Source organism: Wolffia australiana, chromosome 13 (assembly GCF_029677425.1).
Source record: "Wolffia australiana isolate 7733 chromosome 13, ASM2967742v1".
Taxonomy (NCBI): Eukaryota; Viridiplantae; Streptophyta; class Magnoliopsida; order Alismatales; family Araceae; genus Wolffia; species Wolffia australiana.
The window spans coordinates 12406491-12427543 of record NC_135847.1 but is presented as its reverse complement, the minus strand read 5'-3'; the positions used below and the strand labels follow the sequence as shown (position 1 = coordinate 12427543).

Below are 21053 nucleotides of genomic sequence, written 5' to 3'. Positions count from 1 at the left end.
CAGTGCCTACCGGAAGACATCCCCGACGACGTCCGACATCACTTTCTTTTCCTCCTCTTGCATGAGTGCTTATTACCCTTGAGATTGGGTTGAGAGGAAATCAGACTTCTGGCATCCCATTTAGTAGAAAAAAGAGAATACCTAATGATTGAAAGATTGCATGAGTACGTCTAGATGCTGGAGATTTGAATGTCTTGAAGATGCTCACCCGAGGAGCCAAGAAATTATGGATGCAATCAGTGAAAAGATGATGGTTTTGGTTTTTATATGTTTTTGGTTTCCCTGTCCATCTTTGAGTCAATATTACCCATCATAATTGAGTTTGGATTATGTCAATTAAGGCCCAAAGGTCTCATCATAGAATTCTTGAAGTCGAGAGTGAAGACCTTTATTTTTTCAGTAATAATCAGTAGACTAGGAAAAAATATCAATGAAAATTTTAATATCATTTTTTCAGTTTCTTATGTCTGAATATGTGTCCCTGTCTGAGACAAAACCAAAGATAAATGTAGTCCCTTATGAAAGTATTTTGAAGTGGCCATAGTATAATTCTGTGAGGTGTGAAAATCATTTGAATTATTTAGTTACTCAAGTAGGGCTGATGGTGCCCATGGTCACTTAAACAATGACTCACACGTGGACCAGTGGTTTCCTTCTAAATGGACCCTTATCTGCTTGAGATCTTATTTGGGTTTGGTATTTTGTGGGTTACCCGTACATGTCTACGTTAACATGATATCCCTACTTTTCTCTGGTCTTATGCATACATCTTTAACATTTATTCTTTACGGTTTCATCCAACAATCTTTGCGTTTTTATTCCAAAATTATATTTTCTAACAAAGTTAAAATCTAAAATATTAAAGAATCACGATGCATGTTTTCATATATTTTATATATATTTAATTTGGTTGTGTATGTCATACTTTTCATTTTTATATTATATGAATCTAATTGATAATAAAATATAATTCCTGAAATTAATCTCAAAACTAATTTTCAATTTATGGGTTATCATGGTATTTCTAGATTTCAAGAAAATTCCTACAATTTTAAAGTGTTCAGGATATCATCATTGAATAACAAGGCCTTTTGTGCCAAAGACACATCTTCCATATGGTTCACAGTCTCATCCGAAGACAATGGTTTTTTGTAAAACATTTGGTAATGTGCGGCCCTTGTGGTCATAGAATTAGACATCTCAAAATGTTGAGACGGATCAGACAAATGCATAAGGATTGATTAATACCAACCTCTCCAATAAAGTGCTTCCATCCATCACCTCAATATGATAAACAATGCCATTAAACTTTCAGAAATACGGGAACATAAAATGGATAATCATTCGGATGCACTCAGCAAGTAATTTTATTCGCCACAAAAATTTACTCCAAATCTAAATAATTCCATGAACGCCATAATCCACAAATTGTATTTCATCTGCTTGTCCCTATTCCATCTTTTGGGATTTTATTCAAATAATGCGTGTTCCCAAATCGAGTTGGGTCAAGAATGCATGCATCATGATTTTCCATGTATAATATTTGGTGTTCTTATCCAAAATTCCTAGCTCTACTTTCAAAGCCATTCAAATGCATGGCTCTGATACAACTTGTTGAGAGCACAACAAAGTTATGTGGACAAGTGAAACAAAATAAACCCAAATTTTATGTTTTAAATAACCTTGATTAATAAGGGGAATTTAAAAAAAGCAAGAGGGAGAATAACGTTGTAAATAAACATGCGATAAAGTGAAATATGTTGACAAAGGGAACAAGAAGCACCAGGATTGATGAAAGAAATGTAAGATTACATCTGTTCATATAAGAAAAAGGTGAAGAGAGAGAGGGAGATAAACAAATTGAATGAAGAATAGAAAAGTACATAGAAAATTATAGGATTCTATCAAAATTATATTATTTAATTTTATTAAATATTATTATTAAAAATTAACTTTCTCAGTTTATTATTTGTACAATTCAAATTGTGTATAATATAAGATAGAATTTTCTTCAATATTGTTATTTAATTTTAATTTTTATTTATTATTATAAATTTATCATTTTATAATTGTATATTATTCAAATCATTTTAATATAAGATAGAATTTTATAAACTACTATTATTAACAATTAATTAATTAAGTATTATTATAACTTTATTATTTAAAATTTATATAATTCAAATCGGATATAATATAAGATAATATCATTTAATATTTTATTTATTTTTATAAATCTTATATAATTCAAATGGGTTTTAATATATGATAGCATTTTATCAAAAATATATTCTTTAGTTTTTATAATTTTTTAATATACACAACTATTACTCAAGTGTTCATTAATTAAAATTAATCACCTGTGTGTTATAATTTATTTTTGATTATCGTCCTTAGTATTATTCTTAATCAAGTTATTTATTATTACTTTTTAAAAATTTTATTTTCAATATTTTGATACATCATTAATGTACACTACTCTTTCATTTTTTAAATTAGTTAAGTACTCATTTACTTCAAAATTTTCGTTATTGTCAGTTTATTTAGCTTTATATAATAATTTATCATTAAAGAGTATCTTCAATTTACTCAATTATTGTTGGTACAAGTTATTCAAGTATTTTTTGTATTAATTTTATAATTATTTTAAGTTAGCTTATTTGTAATTGTTAAATTTTCATTTAGTTTTATCACCTTGGAACAGTAGGAGTTAATGATGAACTGGGCAAGGATCAAGGACAATATGAGAATCAATCTGATGACAAAGGGCCAATTCGTTAAGGTGGTGTTGTGGCAGATGAAGAGGGACTAGGCAATGAAAGTGCCACACTATGAAGATGCAACATTGACTATGTTATAATAAAGGGAGGCTCTATAGCAGAGTTGATTGAGACAATTTGAAACAAAGGGTGATTTATGCATGTGAAGATGTCGTAGAACTTGTGTTCAAAGTGGCTTGATGTGGAGTCAAATAATTGTTCTAGGAAATGGCTGTGCCATTTTTTTGCTTGCAGTAAGGGTGGCAAGCAAACTAACTGTTAACAATAATATTTGGATAAATAAAAATTGAATATTAATAAATTATACGATTAAAAATAAATTGAAATATCAGAATGAATAATTAGTGTACACACATATATAAACTAAATAGTTCATACAAAAAGATAACTATTGATGATTACCAATAGAAGATTTTTTTATGAGAAAAAAGTTCACAATGGTAGTACCATTAAAAATACATAAAACTGGGAGATAGATACTAAGAGTAAGTACAAAATAACTTTTCTGCAAAAATGTAAATTTAAATGATAATTATTTTACAAAAAATGGAAAATCTAAGATAAAATATAAATTCATATATACAAACTAACTTACAGTTAGTAATTGATATGAAGAAAAGGTGAAACATATAAAACAATTTTTGATAAAAAACATGCTTAAAACTAAAATGTAACATTGGAAAATAAAATTAAAACAACAAATATAAAACCAGATAAATAAATCTATCTTCAGCCAGTGTGAAATAGGGTGGCCTTGCTGCAAGTATTCACGGGGATCTAATCCCCTGTCACAAGGATTTATGAAATTAAAAAAAAAATATGACCAGCATAAGAATAGAGCAACCTAAATTTATCAAAAGAGGGTTTTTGATTTAATGAGTCATCAGGATATCTTCATTATGATTAATCAATTTGGCTGCTATGAAATCATATACTTTTAATTATAAATCTCCTAGAAACATTTTGGGTAGATTACTATTATTATGAAACTTTATATTTGGAAATATTACTTTGAGAATTTAATTCTGGATGTCAATATATTTAAACTGTAAAATTTTAAAAACAACAATATTTCTTACTATCTGGTTGTCCCCATTAAGGAATGATAATGAGGGCTTCTTGCAGATTATAAAACTTACTATCTATCTCCCAGAGCAATAGCATATTTAATCAGAACTGTATTTCCATAATTTAATGTTTCCAACTGTATTCCACTTAAATTTTGGCACTTAATAGATCTCAGGCACTTTCAAACTACAGTTTGGCCATGTATTAAAAGTAATTAAATAAATTGAAAGGTCGTTTGAAAAAGTAATAAAGACAGTGATATTGTTATCATTGAGATTAACAATGATATCAACAATATCGATATCATCACCCGGAATTGATCTAAAAAACAAAATACTGTCAATTTCCTTAAGGTTAATAGTTATTGCATACTGTCATCTTGAACAATATCTTTATATGTTTATACTGTTATTATCGTCAGTGCTAATCTCACTTTCTTCTGGTCGACGGATACAGCAGATGACTGTACCAGATATCAATAATCAATCCCGCGAGAGCGAGAGAGAGAGAGAGAGAGAGAGTGGAAGCCAAGAGGCAAGACTAAGTATTACTTCCATGTGCCATGGCTTGTGGAGAGAGAGTGAGCGAGAGAAACAGAGACAGAGAAAGAGAGAGAGAAAGCCAGAGAAAGAGAGAGAAAGAGAAAGAGAGAGAAAGACAGAGAAAGAGGGAGAGAGAGGAAGAGAGAAAGACAGAGAAAGAGGGAGAGAGAGGAAGAGACAGTCAGAAAAAGAGAAAGAGAGAGACAAAGAGAAAGAGGGAACCAGAGAGAAGAAACGAGAGAATAGACATCAGGGATCGGATCGTTTGAATCTTGCTCAAAAGATTCGAACGAACAAATGCCGATTCGAACAATCTGTTCGAATCTTTCGATTAAACAGACCCTTTGTTCACGTTCGATCGAAAGTTTGAAACGAACAATTTGGTTCGTTCGGGTTTGATTGCCAGCGACTGCCAGCGACTTTCTCTCCGGCGGCCGCTGGCCAGGGCTGGGGCTGCTGGCCGGCGCTGGGCGCAGCTGGCGCGGCTAGATTCAAACATTCGATCCGATCGGAACAGATGCGCAGATCGTGGTCGGATAAGATCTGAACTGGACAGATAGGTGTTCGGATTCGATCTTTCGAATGCCCGATCTGATCGAACATTCGAACGATCTGTCCAAATCCCTGATCCCTACGAGAGAAACACAGCGAGAGAGAGAAACACAGAGAGAGAAACACGGTGAGAGAGAGAGAACCAGAGAGAAAAGAAGAGAGAGAAACACAGCAAGAGAGAGAGAGAGAACCAGAGAGAAAAGAAAAGAGAGAAACACAGCGAGAGAGAGAACCAAAGAGAAAAGAAGAGAGAAACACAGAAAGAGAGTGAACCAGGGTGAAAAGAAAAGAGAGAAACGCAGCGCTAGAGACAGAACCAGAGAGAAGATAAAAGAGAGAAACGCAGCGCTAGAGACAGAACCAGAGAGAAGATAAAAGAGAGAAACGCAGCGCTAGAGACAGAGAACCAGAGAGAAAAGAAAAGAGAGAAACACAGTGAGAGAGAGAGAACCAGAGAAACACAGAAAGACAGAACCAGAGAGAAAAGAAAAGAGAGAAACACAGTGAGAGAGAGAACCAGAGAAACACAGCAAGAGAGAGAGAACCAGAGAGAGAAGAAGCGAGAGAAACACAGAGAGAGAGAGAGAACAAGAGAGAAAAGAAGAGAGAGAAACACAGCGAGAGAGAGAACCAGAGAGAAAAGAAGAGAGAGAAACACAGCGAGAGAGAACCCGAGAGAAAAGAAGAGAGAGAAACACAGCGAGAGAGAGAACAAGAGAGAAAAGAAGAGAGAGAAACACAGCGAGAGAGAGAACAAGAGAGAAAAGAAGAGAGAGAAACACAGCGAGAGAGAGAACAAGAGAGAAAAGAAGAGAGAGAAACACAGCGAGAGAGAGAACCAGAGAGAAAAGAAGAGTGAGAAACACAGCGAGAGAGAGAACCAGAGAGAAAAGAAGAGAGAGAAACACAGCGAGAGAGAGCGAACCAGAGAGAAAAGGAGAGAGAGAAGCACAGCGAGAGAGAGAGAGAACCAGAGAGAAAAGAAGAGAGAGAAACAGAGAGAGAGAGAGAGAACCAGAGAGAAAAGAAGAGAGAGAAACACAGAGAGAGAGAGAACCAGGGTGAAAAGAAAAGAGAGAAACGCAGCGCTAGAGAGGGAGAGAACCAGAGAGAAAAGAAGAGACAGAGAACCAGAGAGAAAAGAAGAGAGAGAAACACAGAGAGAGAGAACCAGAGAGAAAAGAAGAGACAGAGAACCAGAGAGAAAAGAAGAGAGAGAAACACAGAGAGAGAGAACCAGAGAGAAAAGAAGAGACAGAGAACCAGAGAGAAAAGAAGAGAGAGAAACACAGAGAGAGAGAACCAGAGAGAAAAGAAGAGACAGAGAACCAGAGAGAAAATAAGAGAGAGAAACACAGAGAGAGAGAACCAGAGAGAAAAGAAGAGAGAGAAACACAGAGAGAGAGAACCAGAGAGAAAATAAGAGAGAGAAACACAGAGAGAGAGAACCAGAGAGAAGCACAGCGAGAGAGAGAGAACCAGAGAGAAAAGAAAAGAGAGAAACACAGCGAAAGAGAGGGAGAGAAAAAGAGAAAAGAAGAGAGAGAGAACCAGAGAGAAAAGAAGAGAGAGAAACACAGAGAGAGAGAACCAGAGAGAAAAGAAGAGAGAGAGACACAGAGAGAGAGAACCAGAGAGAAAAGAATAGAGCGAGACACAGAGAGAAAAGAAGAGAGAAACATAGAGAGAAAAAGAGAGAGAAACACAGCGAGAGAGAGAACCAGAGAGAAAAGAAGAGAGAGAAACACAGGATGAGAGAACCAGAGAGAAAAGAAAAGAGAGAAACACAGAGAGAGAGAGAACCAGAGAGAAAATAAGAGAGAGAGAGAAACACAGAGAGAGAGAGAACCAGAGAGAAAATAAGAGAGAGAGAGAGAAACACAGAGAGAGAGAGAGACCGAGAAAGAGAAAGAGAAAAGAAGAGAGAGAGACAGCGACTGAGAGAAACAGAGAGAGAGAGAGAGAGAGCAAGAGCGAGCGAGAGAGAAAGAGAGCAAGAGATAGAGAGAAGAAGAAAGAGAACGAGAGAGAGAGAACGAGAGACCTCAGTTAGTAACGAGAGGGCTGTACATGGATTAGATTAGTCTTTAGGTATAATCGCCAATTGAGAGGGAGAGAGAAAAAAAAGGAAGTTGAATTTACCCATCAGAAAGAGACTCAGCTGAGTGTGCGCCTGTTGAAGGACTCCATCGTCAAGTTTGCAGTGAAGGCAGGAATCGAACTCATCCGTTTAATAAAAATATCCACCTGAGATAAAAAAAATTCCGTTTCCAAAAAATAAATTAGAATACTAAGAATTGAAAGCAGGGATTCATGATGTCGATGTCGACAAAACGGATGACGAAACCATGACAGACGTCGTCGATACCAACATCGTCCATCGTCGTTCACACTGACGTCACTGACGACAGAGGACGACTGCAAGTCAAACCCAAGTCAAACCAAAAGTTGACCCACCTGTCTAGATATCTCCGGCTGGGAGGAATAATCATTGACCTAAAGAAAGAGAAAATTAGAATACATATCAACTTCAGAACAAACAATTGAATTAATTGGAAAGGAAAAACAATAAATTAATTAAAATTTTCAGCCCAAGATGGTCTCACCAATATGCTAGGGTTCCCGGATTCATACTCAAACTCGAGCTTCTCGTCATCGCTCTGCGCATAGATGGAAAGAAGGGTGAACCGAGTCACCGGAATCCCATCAGGCCGTTGGTGATCGTCCATCACGACCTTCGAAAAAAAATTAAAAGTTTATTTATAAATGAATAAAAAGCACTAACACATGGCGAAAAGACACAAGATTGACTCTACTCACTTTATAGCCGAAAAGGGAGCAACAAGCTCTTCTGAAAACTGAGATTTTATCTGCAAACACTGTTCTGTATCTGTTTCTCGCGAAATATTTTCTTTTGGTCAACTTAAAGAAAGATCATGAAAGTAAACGGGTCATAAAATAGAATAAAAGGATGAATGTACCTTTCCTCACGCTTCTCAAGGGTAGCAATTTGGCTCTTGAGTTGGGTGAGTTTTTCTGATACCCGGGCATCGATTAAATTCCCGGCATCTGAAATAATGTTGAAGAAAAAATCAGCAAAGTGCATTTTCAGGCAGTTTTGAATCTAGGACTTCACCTATTTTGTCAAGTTCTCTAAACAAAATTTTGAGATTCATCAAAATCATAAAAAAATAGATGGTAGGTTTTGTGGGCAGATGACGGGAGTTGGTAAGTGTTAAGGACAGAGATACTAATGGTCTTGTAAATTTTGTTTAGAGAATTTACATGTATTAGCCTAACCCACCTGTTTAGAGAATGGTATTGGGCCCAAGGCCTTGTAAATGTATTAGCCTAACCCTAGGGCATTAATGGAACCACTAACATCCCTAGAATGCTGCTAATGGACCACTGGAAGGCCCATTAGCAGCCCAGTAATGGTCCCTTAAGGACCCATTACACTCCCACTAAGGCCCATTAAGGGCCCATTAGTGAAGGCCCACTAGGGGCCTAAATATCAGGCCCACTAAGGGCCTGATATGTTCTGGGCCTGTCTAGGCAGGCCCAGAGTCCAACGGCTAGCAGAAACTAGCCGTTGGACCCCTTCCAACGGTTACTTTTTGAAAAAGGTAACCGTTAGAGGCTACTTGTTAAGCAAGTAACCTCCATAACACTGTTTGAAAGGGTCTAGTGACCCTGGATTTCTTGTATAAAAAGGGGAACTATGTATGAGTAAAAATATACTTTAAGCCCCAATCTTGTGCACTCTCTCTCTCTCTCTACTTTCTCTCTCTACACTTTCTCTCTCCTCCGATTTCTTCATTTCTACAGTAAGGGATGAACAGGTTGGGACTTAACGGCGAGCCTTACCAGTCTCATCCCAAACCGATACCGTCCCAAACGCTTTATGTTCCAGACTGTCTCATCCCCCTCACGAAACTGGAACGGGATGGACGGTTAAGCGGAAAATTCGTCCCAAACCGGTTCCGTCCCAAACCGAGACCATTAGGTTCCAGACCGTCAACCGTCCAGGGCTGTTGACAGATCCCAGATGACAGATTGTCATCTGTATATGAACCCTAATAGATGGCAATTATGAATTAGGGTGAATATGTATGAGATTAGTGAAGCAACACCTGATTGTCCCTTCAACTCCTCAACAGCTTGGAGTTTTTCCTTTGTCTTCAATAATTCAGCCCTTAAAGCCTCTATGGTTTGCTTAGACTCGCCGTCCACACCGAGCGTATTCACCATTCGCAGCACTTTTGTGGTTTCAGTGGAGTAATCTCCATGACCGAGCTACCATGGTGGAAGGAAACATTGATAACATGTTTAGAATGGCGATTACAGAAATACCTCAAATTGTCTTAAAAGCGCATCGGCCCATAGAAAACTAAACTAAAAAATCTTTAGCATGATTGGGTCTCAGGTTGGCAGACAATGTTGTCATCATCGTTGTCCCTTCATTTCATCATAGCCATCGCCATCCATGGATGATGGCTGGACGATGAAGATGACAAATTTGTTTTTATCATCGTCCACTTCTAGCCCTTACTAAAAAAAAACTCTCTTTTGAACAATGGATGGCTGATGAGTTCGTCATCCTCATCTGCACGTTTCGTCATGGTCATTGCCATCCATGGATGATGATTGGACGATGACAATGATGATAAAATTTTGTCATTGATAGTTGGATGATGATGACAATGACAACGACAAAATCATCAGTGTCCACCCATCATCATCTTTGGTGACGCACTGACCCTACTTAGGAAAATCTTTCTCCTTTGCAGGAAGGATGACAACTTTATCATTGCCATCGTCATCGCCACATTTTTTCATGGTCATCTTCATCCATGGATGATGATTAGATGATGAGGATGATGACAACCGCAAAATATGTCATCATCAAAATATGCCATCATCTTCAGCGACATGTAAATACTAATTGGAAAAAAGCTCCCTCTTTTGTGGGATGGATGAAGAGTTTGTCACAATCATCCCTACATTTTGTCACGGTCATTTTAATCCAATGGATATTGATTGAATGACAAGGACGATGGTGACAACAAATATGGCATCGTCCGCTCATCATCATCCTTGTTGAATGACAAGGGCGATGGATGACGAATGTCTGCCATCATCATCTTGAAATTTCACCACCGTGATACTTATCCATGAGTGGCTTGAACAAACGAGGATAACATGACAGTGGCGAATTTATCATCAATGTTGGTTATTACAGCCCAAATGCCAGAACATGATCTAACCTTAGACTCTAGCAGAGCCAACTCTGCGCGGAGTCTATCGCCTTCACGCTCCAAGGACTTGGTCTTTCTTTCTTCAATGCATAATTGTTCGCCAAGAGCTCTTATTTCATTCTGCTGACGGTGAATGATTATCCCTTGGTCTCGTATGTTATCCTCTAATGCTTTGATCAACTCTTCCTTTGCCGCCAATGACTTTTCCAGTTCCTGCAACAGGAAGGTCTAAGTAAGATCTCCATGAAGCGAACAACTAGTGCTTGTTCCTTATTTTCATTCAAATTTAATTTTCTAGTTTCTCCATAAAAAAATTCTTCTTTGAACTTGATGAGTTTCACATTAAATTTTTTTTTTTGAAGAAGAGTTTCACATTTAATTTCTCTTCAACCATTGGCATATGCAAAATTATCCGTGTTTCTTCAAAGAAATGCGACATTATCTGTGTCAGTGACAACCTTCAGCATTGGATTTTCACCACTTTCACCGTCAACACCTTCTACCTCGTTCTTGCATGGCGATACACTCTTCCTCAGACGATCCCTTTCTTCAACGATGGCGTCTACCTGTCACTCGAAAAGGAGAAAATGTTACAATTTGATCTTCAGCTGATGCAATCTAAAATAGGTTATGAGTAATCAAAAGACCTACCATTGATTGAAGACGCTTCACCTCCAGATTTGATTCTTCTGCTTTCCCCTTGGCTATATTACATTCTTGCTCGAGTTGAATTTTGCTATGTATTGCCGAATCAAGAGCCACCTCTAGCTCTTTCACTTGAGCAGTTACTTCCCCAACTTTCAGCATACCAGTAATTGTTTCCCTATAATTTAAAATTCATTATAAATTCAAAGGATAAGCCAAATATTGGCTGAATACGTACCTCTGCAAACTAGAGAATTTCTCGCATATATCATTAAAGGATGACACGTCGGGAATCTCATCAGTTAACGATTTCCACATCTTCAACTCATTCTCCAGCTTTTCGGCATGAAACTGTACTTCCTGTAGCATGACTAGATCAGCTTCAGCATTTTCCCGACGACTCTTTTCTTCGAGTAATTTTTCTTTAAGCAGCACTGTGTTTACATGGATACTTCTCTGTTTCCTTGCTTCTAGAACCTCGATCTCCTGAGTGAAACCGAAACATTGTTTGAAAAAGATAAAATCGTCAGAACATGGGTTTTAGACTACGACTTCGAGCTTAATATTCCAGGTTAGGAATTAGATTAGAGGTTCGGACATAGAGCTTAGATTTTAGAGTTTACTCTTTTGGGTTCGGGCTTCTCTTCTATGGTTGAGGAACAGATCAAACGGGAAAGAAAGACTGTCCTAATAGTTAGCAAATAGATCCTGACTGATCATTCATTACCATCGTTTAAGGAAAAAAGTGAATTAGTGGCTCTCCTGAGTCACTCTTGAAGTCTTATTAGAAAACAGCATGAAAAATCAAGTATTAACGGTCATATTGAAAATATAGGACGAGCGGAATAAAAGAGTTTTTTGACACAAAAAGTTTCAAAATCGCTCACATTGTTCCGAAGTTCCTCTTGAAGATGCTTAATTAAGAATTGTGTTTCCGCTGGGACATGACTGTCAGGTGATGCCATCGAAATCGCAGAAATCTTATGCTCCAAATCTTTCTTCTCGGCAAGACACTGGTCATTAAAAGAAATTTAGTATTTCAGAACAAGCTTCGTCGAAAAATGTTTATGAGTTATCTGGGGTTCAATATCCAAACAGATTAAATTTTGTAACAGAAAATTTGGAATTGGAACAATATTGAAGTAATTTTTTTCTTGAAGCTCATCTAACTGAATCATTAAGTAGTTTTACAGGAGTAAAACTACAGAACCGAGATCTAAAGAATTCACATACACAACACAACACACAACAGACAAAAAGGCATTCGTGTGCCGTCTGAACTTTAACCAGTTAATACCTAGCGTGTGTGTATGAAACAAGAACGCAATTCAAATCCTGGATCTCTGATTTCAGAGAGATATTTGAGAGACATAAAGAAACTCATTATTCCAAACCAGATCCACAAGCCTAAGAAGCATTTCACTTCATCAGTGCTGGCAATAAACAAGCTTCAGTACGAGATTTTAATAAATTGAGAATGATAAAATAATAGAATGCACGATACAAAATTTTAAACGACAAACTAATTGTATTTTTGAAAAAAATTCAACCTGATTGTTCGTGAATGTTGCAGGACAGAAATATAGTGTGTCAATAAGAGAGAAAATTAGAAAAGATACTAGAAATCAACTCATTTTACAAGGAAAATATTATTCCATTCATGCCATCATGTTGATACTGTTAGTCCAGCCCATCTCACGTGGGCCCATTAAGAGATGACCGTTGGACTCCAACGGTCATCCCTCCTTGTGTACACGACTATAAAAGCTCGATTGTACTTGTTGTAATCTTCCTGACTGATTTTTCATACAAATATATCGTTCTCCTTTTTATTCTCTCAATCTGTCTACTGGCATCATCGTGAGGTTTCACATGGTATCAGAGCAATCTTGAAATTGGCGGAAAGAAAAAACAACATTTGGTGAAGTTTGTTGCTGATCCGCAGCGAAGTTAGGTTTCCACTCTTCGGTGGAGAAGACCGGCAAGGTCATGTTTGTTTCGCTCGATTCTTCTCGGCGTGAAAGGTCAGCGAAGCCCTTTCGACGGGAAAAATCGGCAAAGCAGGATACTCTCGGCGAAGCCCTCTCGACGGGAAATAAACGTCAGCTCTCCTCTTATTGGCGAAGAAGGCCCGCAAAGCTTGTCCTATTCTCCTCAGCGGGAAAGATCATCGAAGCCGGACCTTCTTGGCAGGAAAAGTCGGCAAAGCCCGACCTGTTTTTCTCTCCTGGCGGGGAAGCTTGGCGAAGTCTGAACATTGCTTCTATTGGGTATTCCTTTTATCGGGCGTTCCCTCTATTGGATATTCCTCCTATCGGGCGTCCCTTCTTTTGGGCATTCTTTTGGGCAAGAATACTTCTTTTGGGCATTCTTCCCAAAACGGGATTCTTCTATTGGGTATTCTCCTATTAGTCTATTGAACTATCCCAAAACGGGATTATTCATTGGGGCCGTACTCATTCGGCAATAGTCTCATCTCAAGAGAAGAATCAACAACATTGTGTCGTATTCATTCGGCAAGCATCGACTCGACGCATAACTCAGGTCGGTGACTCTTACTTGTGTTATTCATCAGTTAAGCAAGCTTGATGGGTGGTAAAACCCGATCAACGATGTTGGAAAGGAGGCTGAAAGTTCGACCTCCAAGGAGACTGATATTACAATCCAGAACAGGGTGATTCTACCTGATCTGGATATGAAATACAACGGCGTGAATGGTCAAAAATGGGTTACGCTTGCTCAACGATCACTTAAAGCTGCATATTTGGGTAAACATCTGACAGAAGATGCACCCTCAGACGATGATCCAAAATCATATATCTGGGAGTCAGAAGAAGCGCTAATAGTCAACTGGATGATACGAAATATGGAAGAAGAACAAAGGGACGATTATCTCCTTATAGATTGTGTTCGCGATTTGTGGGAAGAGATCAATAAATCTTGTGCAGAAACTCATAGCGACTTTCGGGTCTTTGATCTCCGGGAACAAGAGAGGACACTGAAGCAAGGTAGCATGTCTATATCTTCATATTCGGCAAAGCTCAAAGCTATTTGGAGGGAGCTGGATCTCTTGTGGCCTACATGAGATAAAAACTCCCCCTCCTATCTGCGAGAAGTCAAATTCAGAACACTTACGTTTCTGATGGGGTTAAATCCAGAATATGAAACTTTACGGAGCCAACTACTCCATCGGGAACGATTTCCAACACTGGCAGAGGCTATCTCTGAACTACAAGTGGCAGAGCGACGGAAAAAATTGATATGCAAGGACGAAGAGCCCACTCCTCAGCCCTCTGTAGCTCACCTAGCAAAAAAGAGTGAACCACGGAATACCACAAGTTCTACCACGCAAGCACCTACGACGCAAGCACCTAAAGCAAATTCTAAAGAAGGTAATCCTCCCAACCCACCAGTTTGCAGCTATTGTAGGAAGGAAGGCCACGTAAAGAAGGACTGCCGAAAATTGGCTTGGAAGGAGGAGCAGATCCGGAAAGGCCTTTGGATACCTAGAGACCAGAAGAAGGCATATGTTGCGAGTGAAGGGAGCGATCCCTCCACCAAGAAGAGTAATGACGGGGGCGAGATTCAGAAAATCATCCAATCCGAAGTGACTTAAATTTTGCAGAAGATGAGCTCCACGTCACTGGTCAGATCAGGTAAACACCTTGCACTTACTACTCATAATCATACAAGTTCCATATCATCATCTTGGATTTTGGATTCAGGGGCGACAGATCACATGTCACCCCAAAAATCCCTGTTTAAATCATATGAACCGGTTTCTAGTGGTCATAAAGTTTTTACTGCTAATGGTGGGATTTTAAAAGTAGAAGGAAGGGGGACCGTCTTTGTTAAGGGAATGCAATTAAAGGAAGTTTTACACGTACCTGACTTAAAAGCAAATTTACTCTCTCTAACGCAGTTAGTTGTTGATACTAATTTGAGATTCATTCTCGATGCCGATTCCTGTTTTTTGTGCTTCAAGGACACCGGGAAGAAGATTTCATTTGTTAGACGGGAAGGGGGCCTTCTCCTACTAGACGGATTGGAGGAGGGTGATCATCGAAAAATGGCATACAACACCCAAAGTGAAGAGCGGGTCATCCTCCTTCATCGAAGACTAGGGCACCCCTCATTCTATCTTTTGAAACATGTATACCCCAACTTGTTTAAGGGAGTTTGTGTGGACAATCTGATTTGTGAGTCATGTCAATTTGCCGAACACAAAAGAACGAGTTTTCCTCCTTCGAATCATCGATCTTCCGCTGCATTTGAATGTGTCCATAGTGATGTATGGGGACCGTGTTCCACCACGGGTCTCTTTCATCACCGGTGGTTCATTTTATTTGTCGACGATTTCACTAGATATACCTGGGTATATCTGCTGAAATCGAAAGCTGAAGTTTCATCAGTCATTACACTTTTTTGCGAGATGATTCATACACAGTTTAATAGAAAGATCAAGGTTCTCAGAACAGATAATGCCAAAGAATACTTTTCTGGAGAGGTCATAACATATCTAGGGGATCAGGGAATTGTACACCAGTCCTCTTGTGTAAACACTCCTCAGCAGAATGGACTTGCTGAGAGGAAAATTGTCATATTATGTCCACAACTCGAGCTCTTCTGTTCCAAGGAAACTGCCCCAAACAGTACTGGAGTGAAGCTGTTGCCACGGCCACTCACCTCATAAATCGCACCGCGTCCAAAACTTTAAATTTCTCTTCTCCTATTGATCTTATGTCTACAGAATTTCCACATGTGTTTAAAGACTAACTTGCCCGCCAAGATATTTGGTTGTGTCGTATATGTACATGCTCACCATGCAGGAAAGTTAGATCCCAGGGCACTCAAGTGTCTCTTCCTGGGGTATTCATCGACTCAAAAAGGTTACAGGTGTTATCATCCCAACTCAAGGCGGATCTACACTACAGCAGACGTCGCCTTTGACGAGGGACGGATGTTTTATGACGCAGAAAGCCGGTCCGATGGGAATCTCGACTTGGAGGTGTTGACGAGTGACAATGAACAGCTGCCACTCTCTGCACCACTCAACACGAGTCTACCGCCCGTTGCAGATCCGCTTCTCTGCCCAATTTCGGAGGAAGAACAACCTAATCTCTCAGATCTCAATACAAGCACTGATGCCGCAGTGTGTGCCGACACTCCTAGCAACAATGGCTGGTCTATCGCCGTCAGCAAGGATGTCCGAGCATGCACACAAACAAAGCGATATCCTGTTGGAAACTATGTGTCATATAATCGAATTTCCCCGGCGTATAATAAAGTGATTCAAGCCTTACTGAGCGTGACGGTCCCACAAACAGTCAACGAAGCCCTGCGGTCAACTGAATGGAAACAAGCTATGGATGAGGAAATGGAAGCACTTGAGCGAAATTCTACATGGGAAATTGGCCATCTACCAGCTGGCAAGAAGGTGGTGGGTAGTCGATGGGTTTTCTCTATCAAATACCATTCTGATGGCTCTATTGCACAGTATAAAGCTCGCCTGGTCGCACGAGGATATACCCAGTCCTATGGTATTGATTATACTGAGACCTTTGCTCCGGTGGCAAAGTTGAATACAATTCGTGTGTTAATTGCTTTGGCAGCGCTCTTTGATTGGAAGTTGTTTCAATATGATGTCAAAAATGCATTTTTACATGGCAACTTGGAAGAGGAAGTATACATGTCACCACCCCCCGGCTATTCTCTGAGTCACAATTCAGGTGATGTATGTCACCTCAAGCAGTCCCCTCGCGCCTGGTTCGGAAAATTCTCTCAAACCATGCTGGCTGCCGGTTTCTTCCAGAGTGAAGGTGACCACACGTTATTCATCAAGCATAGTCCTCACGGGAAAATCGCTATTCTTATTGTTTATGTTGGTGATATTATAATCACAGGAAACGATGTGGACGAAATTCGGAGCCTTGAAGCACACCTCACTAGCTCTTTTGATATTAAAGCACTTGGCCTACTTACCTATTTCTTGGGCATTGAGGTGGCATATTCTAAGACTGGAATCGTTCTGTCCCAGCACAAGTATATTCTTGATCTACTACGGGAAACCGGTAAATTGGACTGTCGTCCAGCCGCTACTCCAGTAGACATCAATGTCAAGCTAAAGGCTGAGCAGCATAGTCAAGATGCCCCAGTGAACAAGGCGTCATTTCAGCGACTTATTGGGCGACTGCTGTATCTCAACCATACTCGCCCTGATATTGCATTCGCTGTTAACTCCTTGAGTCAGTTTATGAGTGACCCTCGGGAGTCCCATCAACAAGCAGCCGATCGCATTCTTGCCTAAAGGATCTATTGGCCAAGGGCTCCTGTTCCGGACGGGCGGAGAACCCACTGTGGCTCTCTATACCGATTCTGATTATGCAGGGTCGTTTGAGGATAGTCGGTCCACCACGGGGTATTGCAGTTTTATTGGAGGTAACCTCGTTACCTGGAGAAGTAAAAAGCAGAAGGAAGTATCTCTCTCCAGTGCTGAAGCTGAACTTCGTGCCTTAAAGAAGGGAGTGTGTGAGGGCATGTGGCTCAAGGATATTCTACAAGACTTACATATTTTTCCTGGTACGGGGCTCAATCTTTATTCAGACAGTAAGTCTGCTATTGCTATGGCCAAGAACCCCGTCCAGCATGAACGGACCAAGCATGCACGCGTGGCACATCATTACATTAAGCAGAGCATCGATGATGGGTTTATTATTCCCCATTACATCCCAACGCTGGAGCAAGTAGCTGACATTTTCACGAAGGGCCTACCAGGCCCACAATTTCAAGCTTTGGTGTCCAAGTTGGGCATGTTTAACATCTATACCCAACTTGAGGGGGGGTGTTAGTCCAGCCCATCTCACGTGGGCCCATTAAGAGATGACCGTTGGACTCCAACGGTCATTCCTCCTTGTGTACACGACTATAAAAGCTCGATTGTACTTGTTGTAATCTTCCTGACTGATTTTTCATACAAATATATCGTTCTCTTTTTTATTCTCTCAATCTGTCTACTGGCATCATCGTGAGGTTTCACAGATACAAACCCACAACTTTGTATCGGGGTGAGGATGGAAAGGAAGGGAGAAGACGCCGGGATGGTCATTAGTTGAGAGACAGGGAACACCGGGAAGGACGCTGGCGTGACGAGAGGCAGGCTGAATGGACATCACATAAGAGGAGGTCTGATGGAGTATCAAACACATTTCTTGCTACTTCTCGGCGACCCTCCTCAAGAGAGGGCTGTCCTATTTAGAGGAATTACATAAGGTCCAAATGACCTGAATCCCCTATTGGGCTGGATGATGAAAGAGACCTAGATACTCGAGGGCTGTATCACATGTTTCCTCTAATTTGCATTCCTATTCAATTTTCTCTAAATAAGAATCACTTTAACTTCTTCAAACCTAAAATTTCGAGAAGGAGATAAAACAAGTATTGCAACCTAAAAACAGTAGAAATCAAATACATGCATAAAAGTATAATTAACAGTACCAAGAAAAGACAGAATACAACATCGTTAAATATAGTTTTATGATGTTATTAGATTTATTTTTTGAAAAATGATTTAAGGCGGTCACCCAACAAAGGGATAACCACCCAAAGGTACATGTGAAGAGAGCTAAAGCTCTCCTCTTATATGGTCAACCCCTCCCTTATCTGTTTACTTCTCGAGGGAACCATGATGCCATGAGGCCCTCTACCTCGTGGGCGAGCCTGTCCTTGGACAGCTTATGCCCCTAAGTATTGCCTCATTGTGGTGTATCCATATTGCCCAGAGCACTATCATTGATCGGCCCCCCCTCTTCCCTCCTCCTAGGGCCCCCTCTCCTTATGCCGCTATTGGATTTAGTTCCTGTAACGTATGGTTTGAAAAAATATATCCTATTATAAGCCTCTAACAAAGGAAACTACTGAGAAATGGCGGCTAGTTGTACTGAAAAAATAAACAATAATGCAAAAAATACAAATAATTTTCTGCGACAGACCTGATTCAATCGTTCTCTGAGATCTGTCATCTGCTCTTTCAAAAGCTCAGACTCCTTCCTATTGTTTTCTGCTTGATTTTTCACTATTTCCAGCTGAAAGACATTAAAAAGTGGTTCATTGGACATGGAAATAATACTCAAACGTCGATATCAACAGACCACTTACTTCTGCATTTAGCCTCAAACTAGACATATCGGCTTCATCCTGAAAGTACAAATTCTCCTTTTGATTTCGTTTTTCCTGCCTTTCCAGGCTTTCCTGAAGCGCCTTAACTTTCACCTCTAGATCCAAAACTTTATCTTTCGCAGCCTGAGCTGCAGAATCAGCACTTCTGCGTAGTTCTGATTCTCTTTTTAGTTTCACCTGTTAAAGAATGAGTTAAGCAAGCTTGAGCCACAGAGGCAGCACTACCTAATAAACTCTCTTAATTTAATGTTTCGGGTTTAACACTCAGAATCGCTCAAGCACTTGTCTCTACCTCAAGTTCGCTGCAACGCTGAACTTGGACCCGGTACCGCTCCTGAGAATCAGTAACTTCCTTCAATAGCTGTTCTTGCAAGGCATTTTCACGGCCTTTGGCTGCTGCCAGCTCCTGTTCATTGAACCGTAGCTGATCCTTGTATTGATTTCTCTCTTGTTCTGGAAAATAAACGAAGAAATATGCAAAGCTTACAATTTTATTACATATATCTTTATCTAAGGTAAAGAAAAGAGGGTTGTTTTGATGGGCATAATAAATGCATAAATTAGATAAAACAAATTGAAGAAATTAAGCGGCAAAGTAATGGGTAGACTGAAGTAGAGGACCCACCCATCCTCGATAAGCTTTTCTCTAACGCCTCTGCTCTAGATCGATAATCCAGGGCTTGTTTCTCCGCAAGAGTGAGAGCCTCCATGACTTCTGTCTTAACCTAGACGACAACATGGAAATCTCTCAAAACAAATCAAAAGAAGATTAGGGCTTTTCCGTTATCCTTTGAAATCAAAGCTAAAAGTGAGATTAAGAACAGGCTATATGAAAGTTTAGGGTCTCTATCAACGGCAGCCAATAAATATTGAATGGCCTTTTACTCCTTTCTCTGATATGATCCCGGCTCGCAGTTCAAAACCCAGCAAAAAATGTCACAAAACTAAACGATCGAGACACCAATTGACTGAATGCAGCATATTTTCATTAGTCGGCGAAGGTTTGATTACCATTACAAAAAATGAACTAAGACAACCCCATCCGTGAGACAAAATCCAAGGCAACAACAATTAACCCTCCTCCATCAAAACGAATTCTATAACGCACGAAGATCAAAATTGCTCCGCCGGGTCGACACGGACTACACAGAAATTCATCACAATGGGGGCAACAAGAGCAGCTAAAATAAAAAAAATAAAAAAAATGGGCAGAGATGCGGCCAAAAAAAGTATTAGATTTAGGTACTTACCATCTGGCGACACTCGTAAGAGCAGACCATCTGCTCGTGAGGATTCTGGGAAGCCGATGGAGGTGGATCTTCATATATTACAAGCCGGCGATCGGAGCCGGGGCTTTCGAAGCCGATTGATGGACTGGCCGGCCGCTTCCTCTGGCGCGGAGGAGTCCTGATGATCATCTGAACAAGATTTCTCCTCGATCGACGATGAACGATCGGCCTCGCGCGGGAGCTCTCACCGTTTGAAATCGGAACCCAGACAGACAAGTCTGAGAAGATGAACAAGACAGTCTGAAAACACCAGACTAAATAAACCGCATGTAAATACAAGTATTTGGTATTTTTTTAGTATTTTCAGTTCCTTTTTTTAAGATTCATTTAGTATTTTGTTACATTTTCAGTTCCTTTTTTTAGTATTTTTTTTTAAAGATTCATTTTTGAAAAATTCATGGGAAAGGCTCTAATACCCACTCCCTTCATTTAAACAATGGTTGACTTTTAATTGAGAAGTCTTTTTAGTGTTCACCCTTGGACCCTGTGGATCACCAATGTCGTCGTCGTCCCCATTGTACATCAAAAATACACTTAATAGAATTTTAATATAGGTAGAAAAGTAATGAGAATGCAAAAGCCCGATAATCAGAGATATACCCCACATATCATAGAGTGTAAGGTGCTGGTTTGTGAGAAGAAAACAACTAACGACTCTTCGAGAATGTGTCATTTTGTGGATTCTGACATTTGTTTAATCAATACAACAAATCTCGCAGATATTTTGATTCCAACTAACGACGA

General features: G+C 39.6%; 1 protein-coding gene across 2 annotated transcripts; it reads right to left on the bottom strand.

The window, feature by feature from the left end:
* Positions 1-6969: 6969 nt before the first annotated feature.
* MAD1 (mitotic checkpoint family protein) lies at positions 6970-20536 on the bottom strand. 2 transcript variants are annotated; one of them, XM_078585134.1, is made up of 17 exons: positions 20271-20536; positions 19646-19745; positions 19313-19473; positions 19000-19197; positions 18834-18926; positions 11733-11858; positions 11290-11331; positions 11084-11205; positions 10852-11023; positions 10659-10766; positions 10210-10413; positions 9076-9238; positions 7924-8011; positions 7763-7832; positions 7549-7677; positions 7400-7438; positions 6970-7189 (listed from the first exon to the last, which is right to left on the bottom strand). In XM_078585134.1, the coding sequence occupies exons 1-17, from the start codon at positions 20436-20438 to the stop codon at positions 7100-7102; spliced, it is 2073 nt and encodes a 690-aa protein (XP_078441260.1). In that variant the 5' UTR covers positions 20439-20536; the 3' UTR covers positions 6970-7099. The 2 variants fall into 2 exon arrangements, with proteins under 2 accessions (XP_078441260.1, XP_078441259.1); XM_078585133.1 differs by having other exon boundaries at positions 11084-11331.
* Positions 20537-21053: the final 517 nt, after the last annotated feature.

Bases quoted from the DNA above. Each gene is read 5' to 3' on its own strand.
- MAD1 (XM_078585133.1), bottom strand. From the start codon at position 20,438: ATGATCATCAGGACTCCTCCGCGCCAGAGGAAGCGGCCGGCCAGTCCA. The intron at 10,767-10,851 runs GTAGGTCTTTTG...TTCGAGTGACAG, and splicing joins TGAAGCGTCTTCAATCAATG to GTAGACGCCATCGTTGAAGA. The intron at 10,414-10,658 runs GTTGTCACTGAC...TTCCTGTTGCAG, and splicing joins GTGAAAATCCAATGCTGAAG to GAACTGGAAAAGTCATTGGC.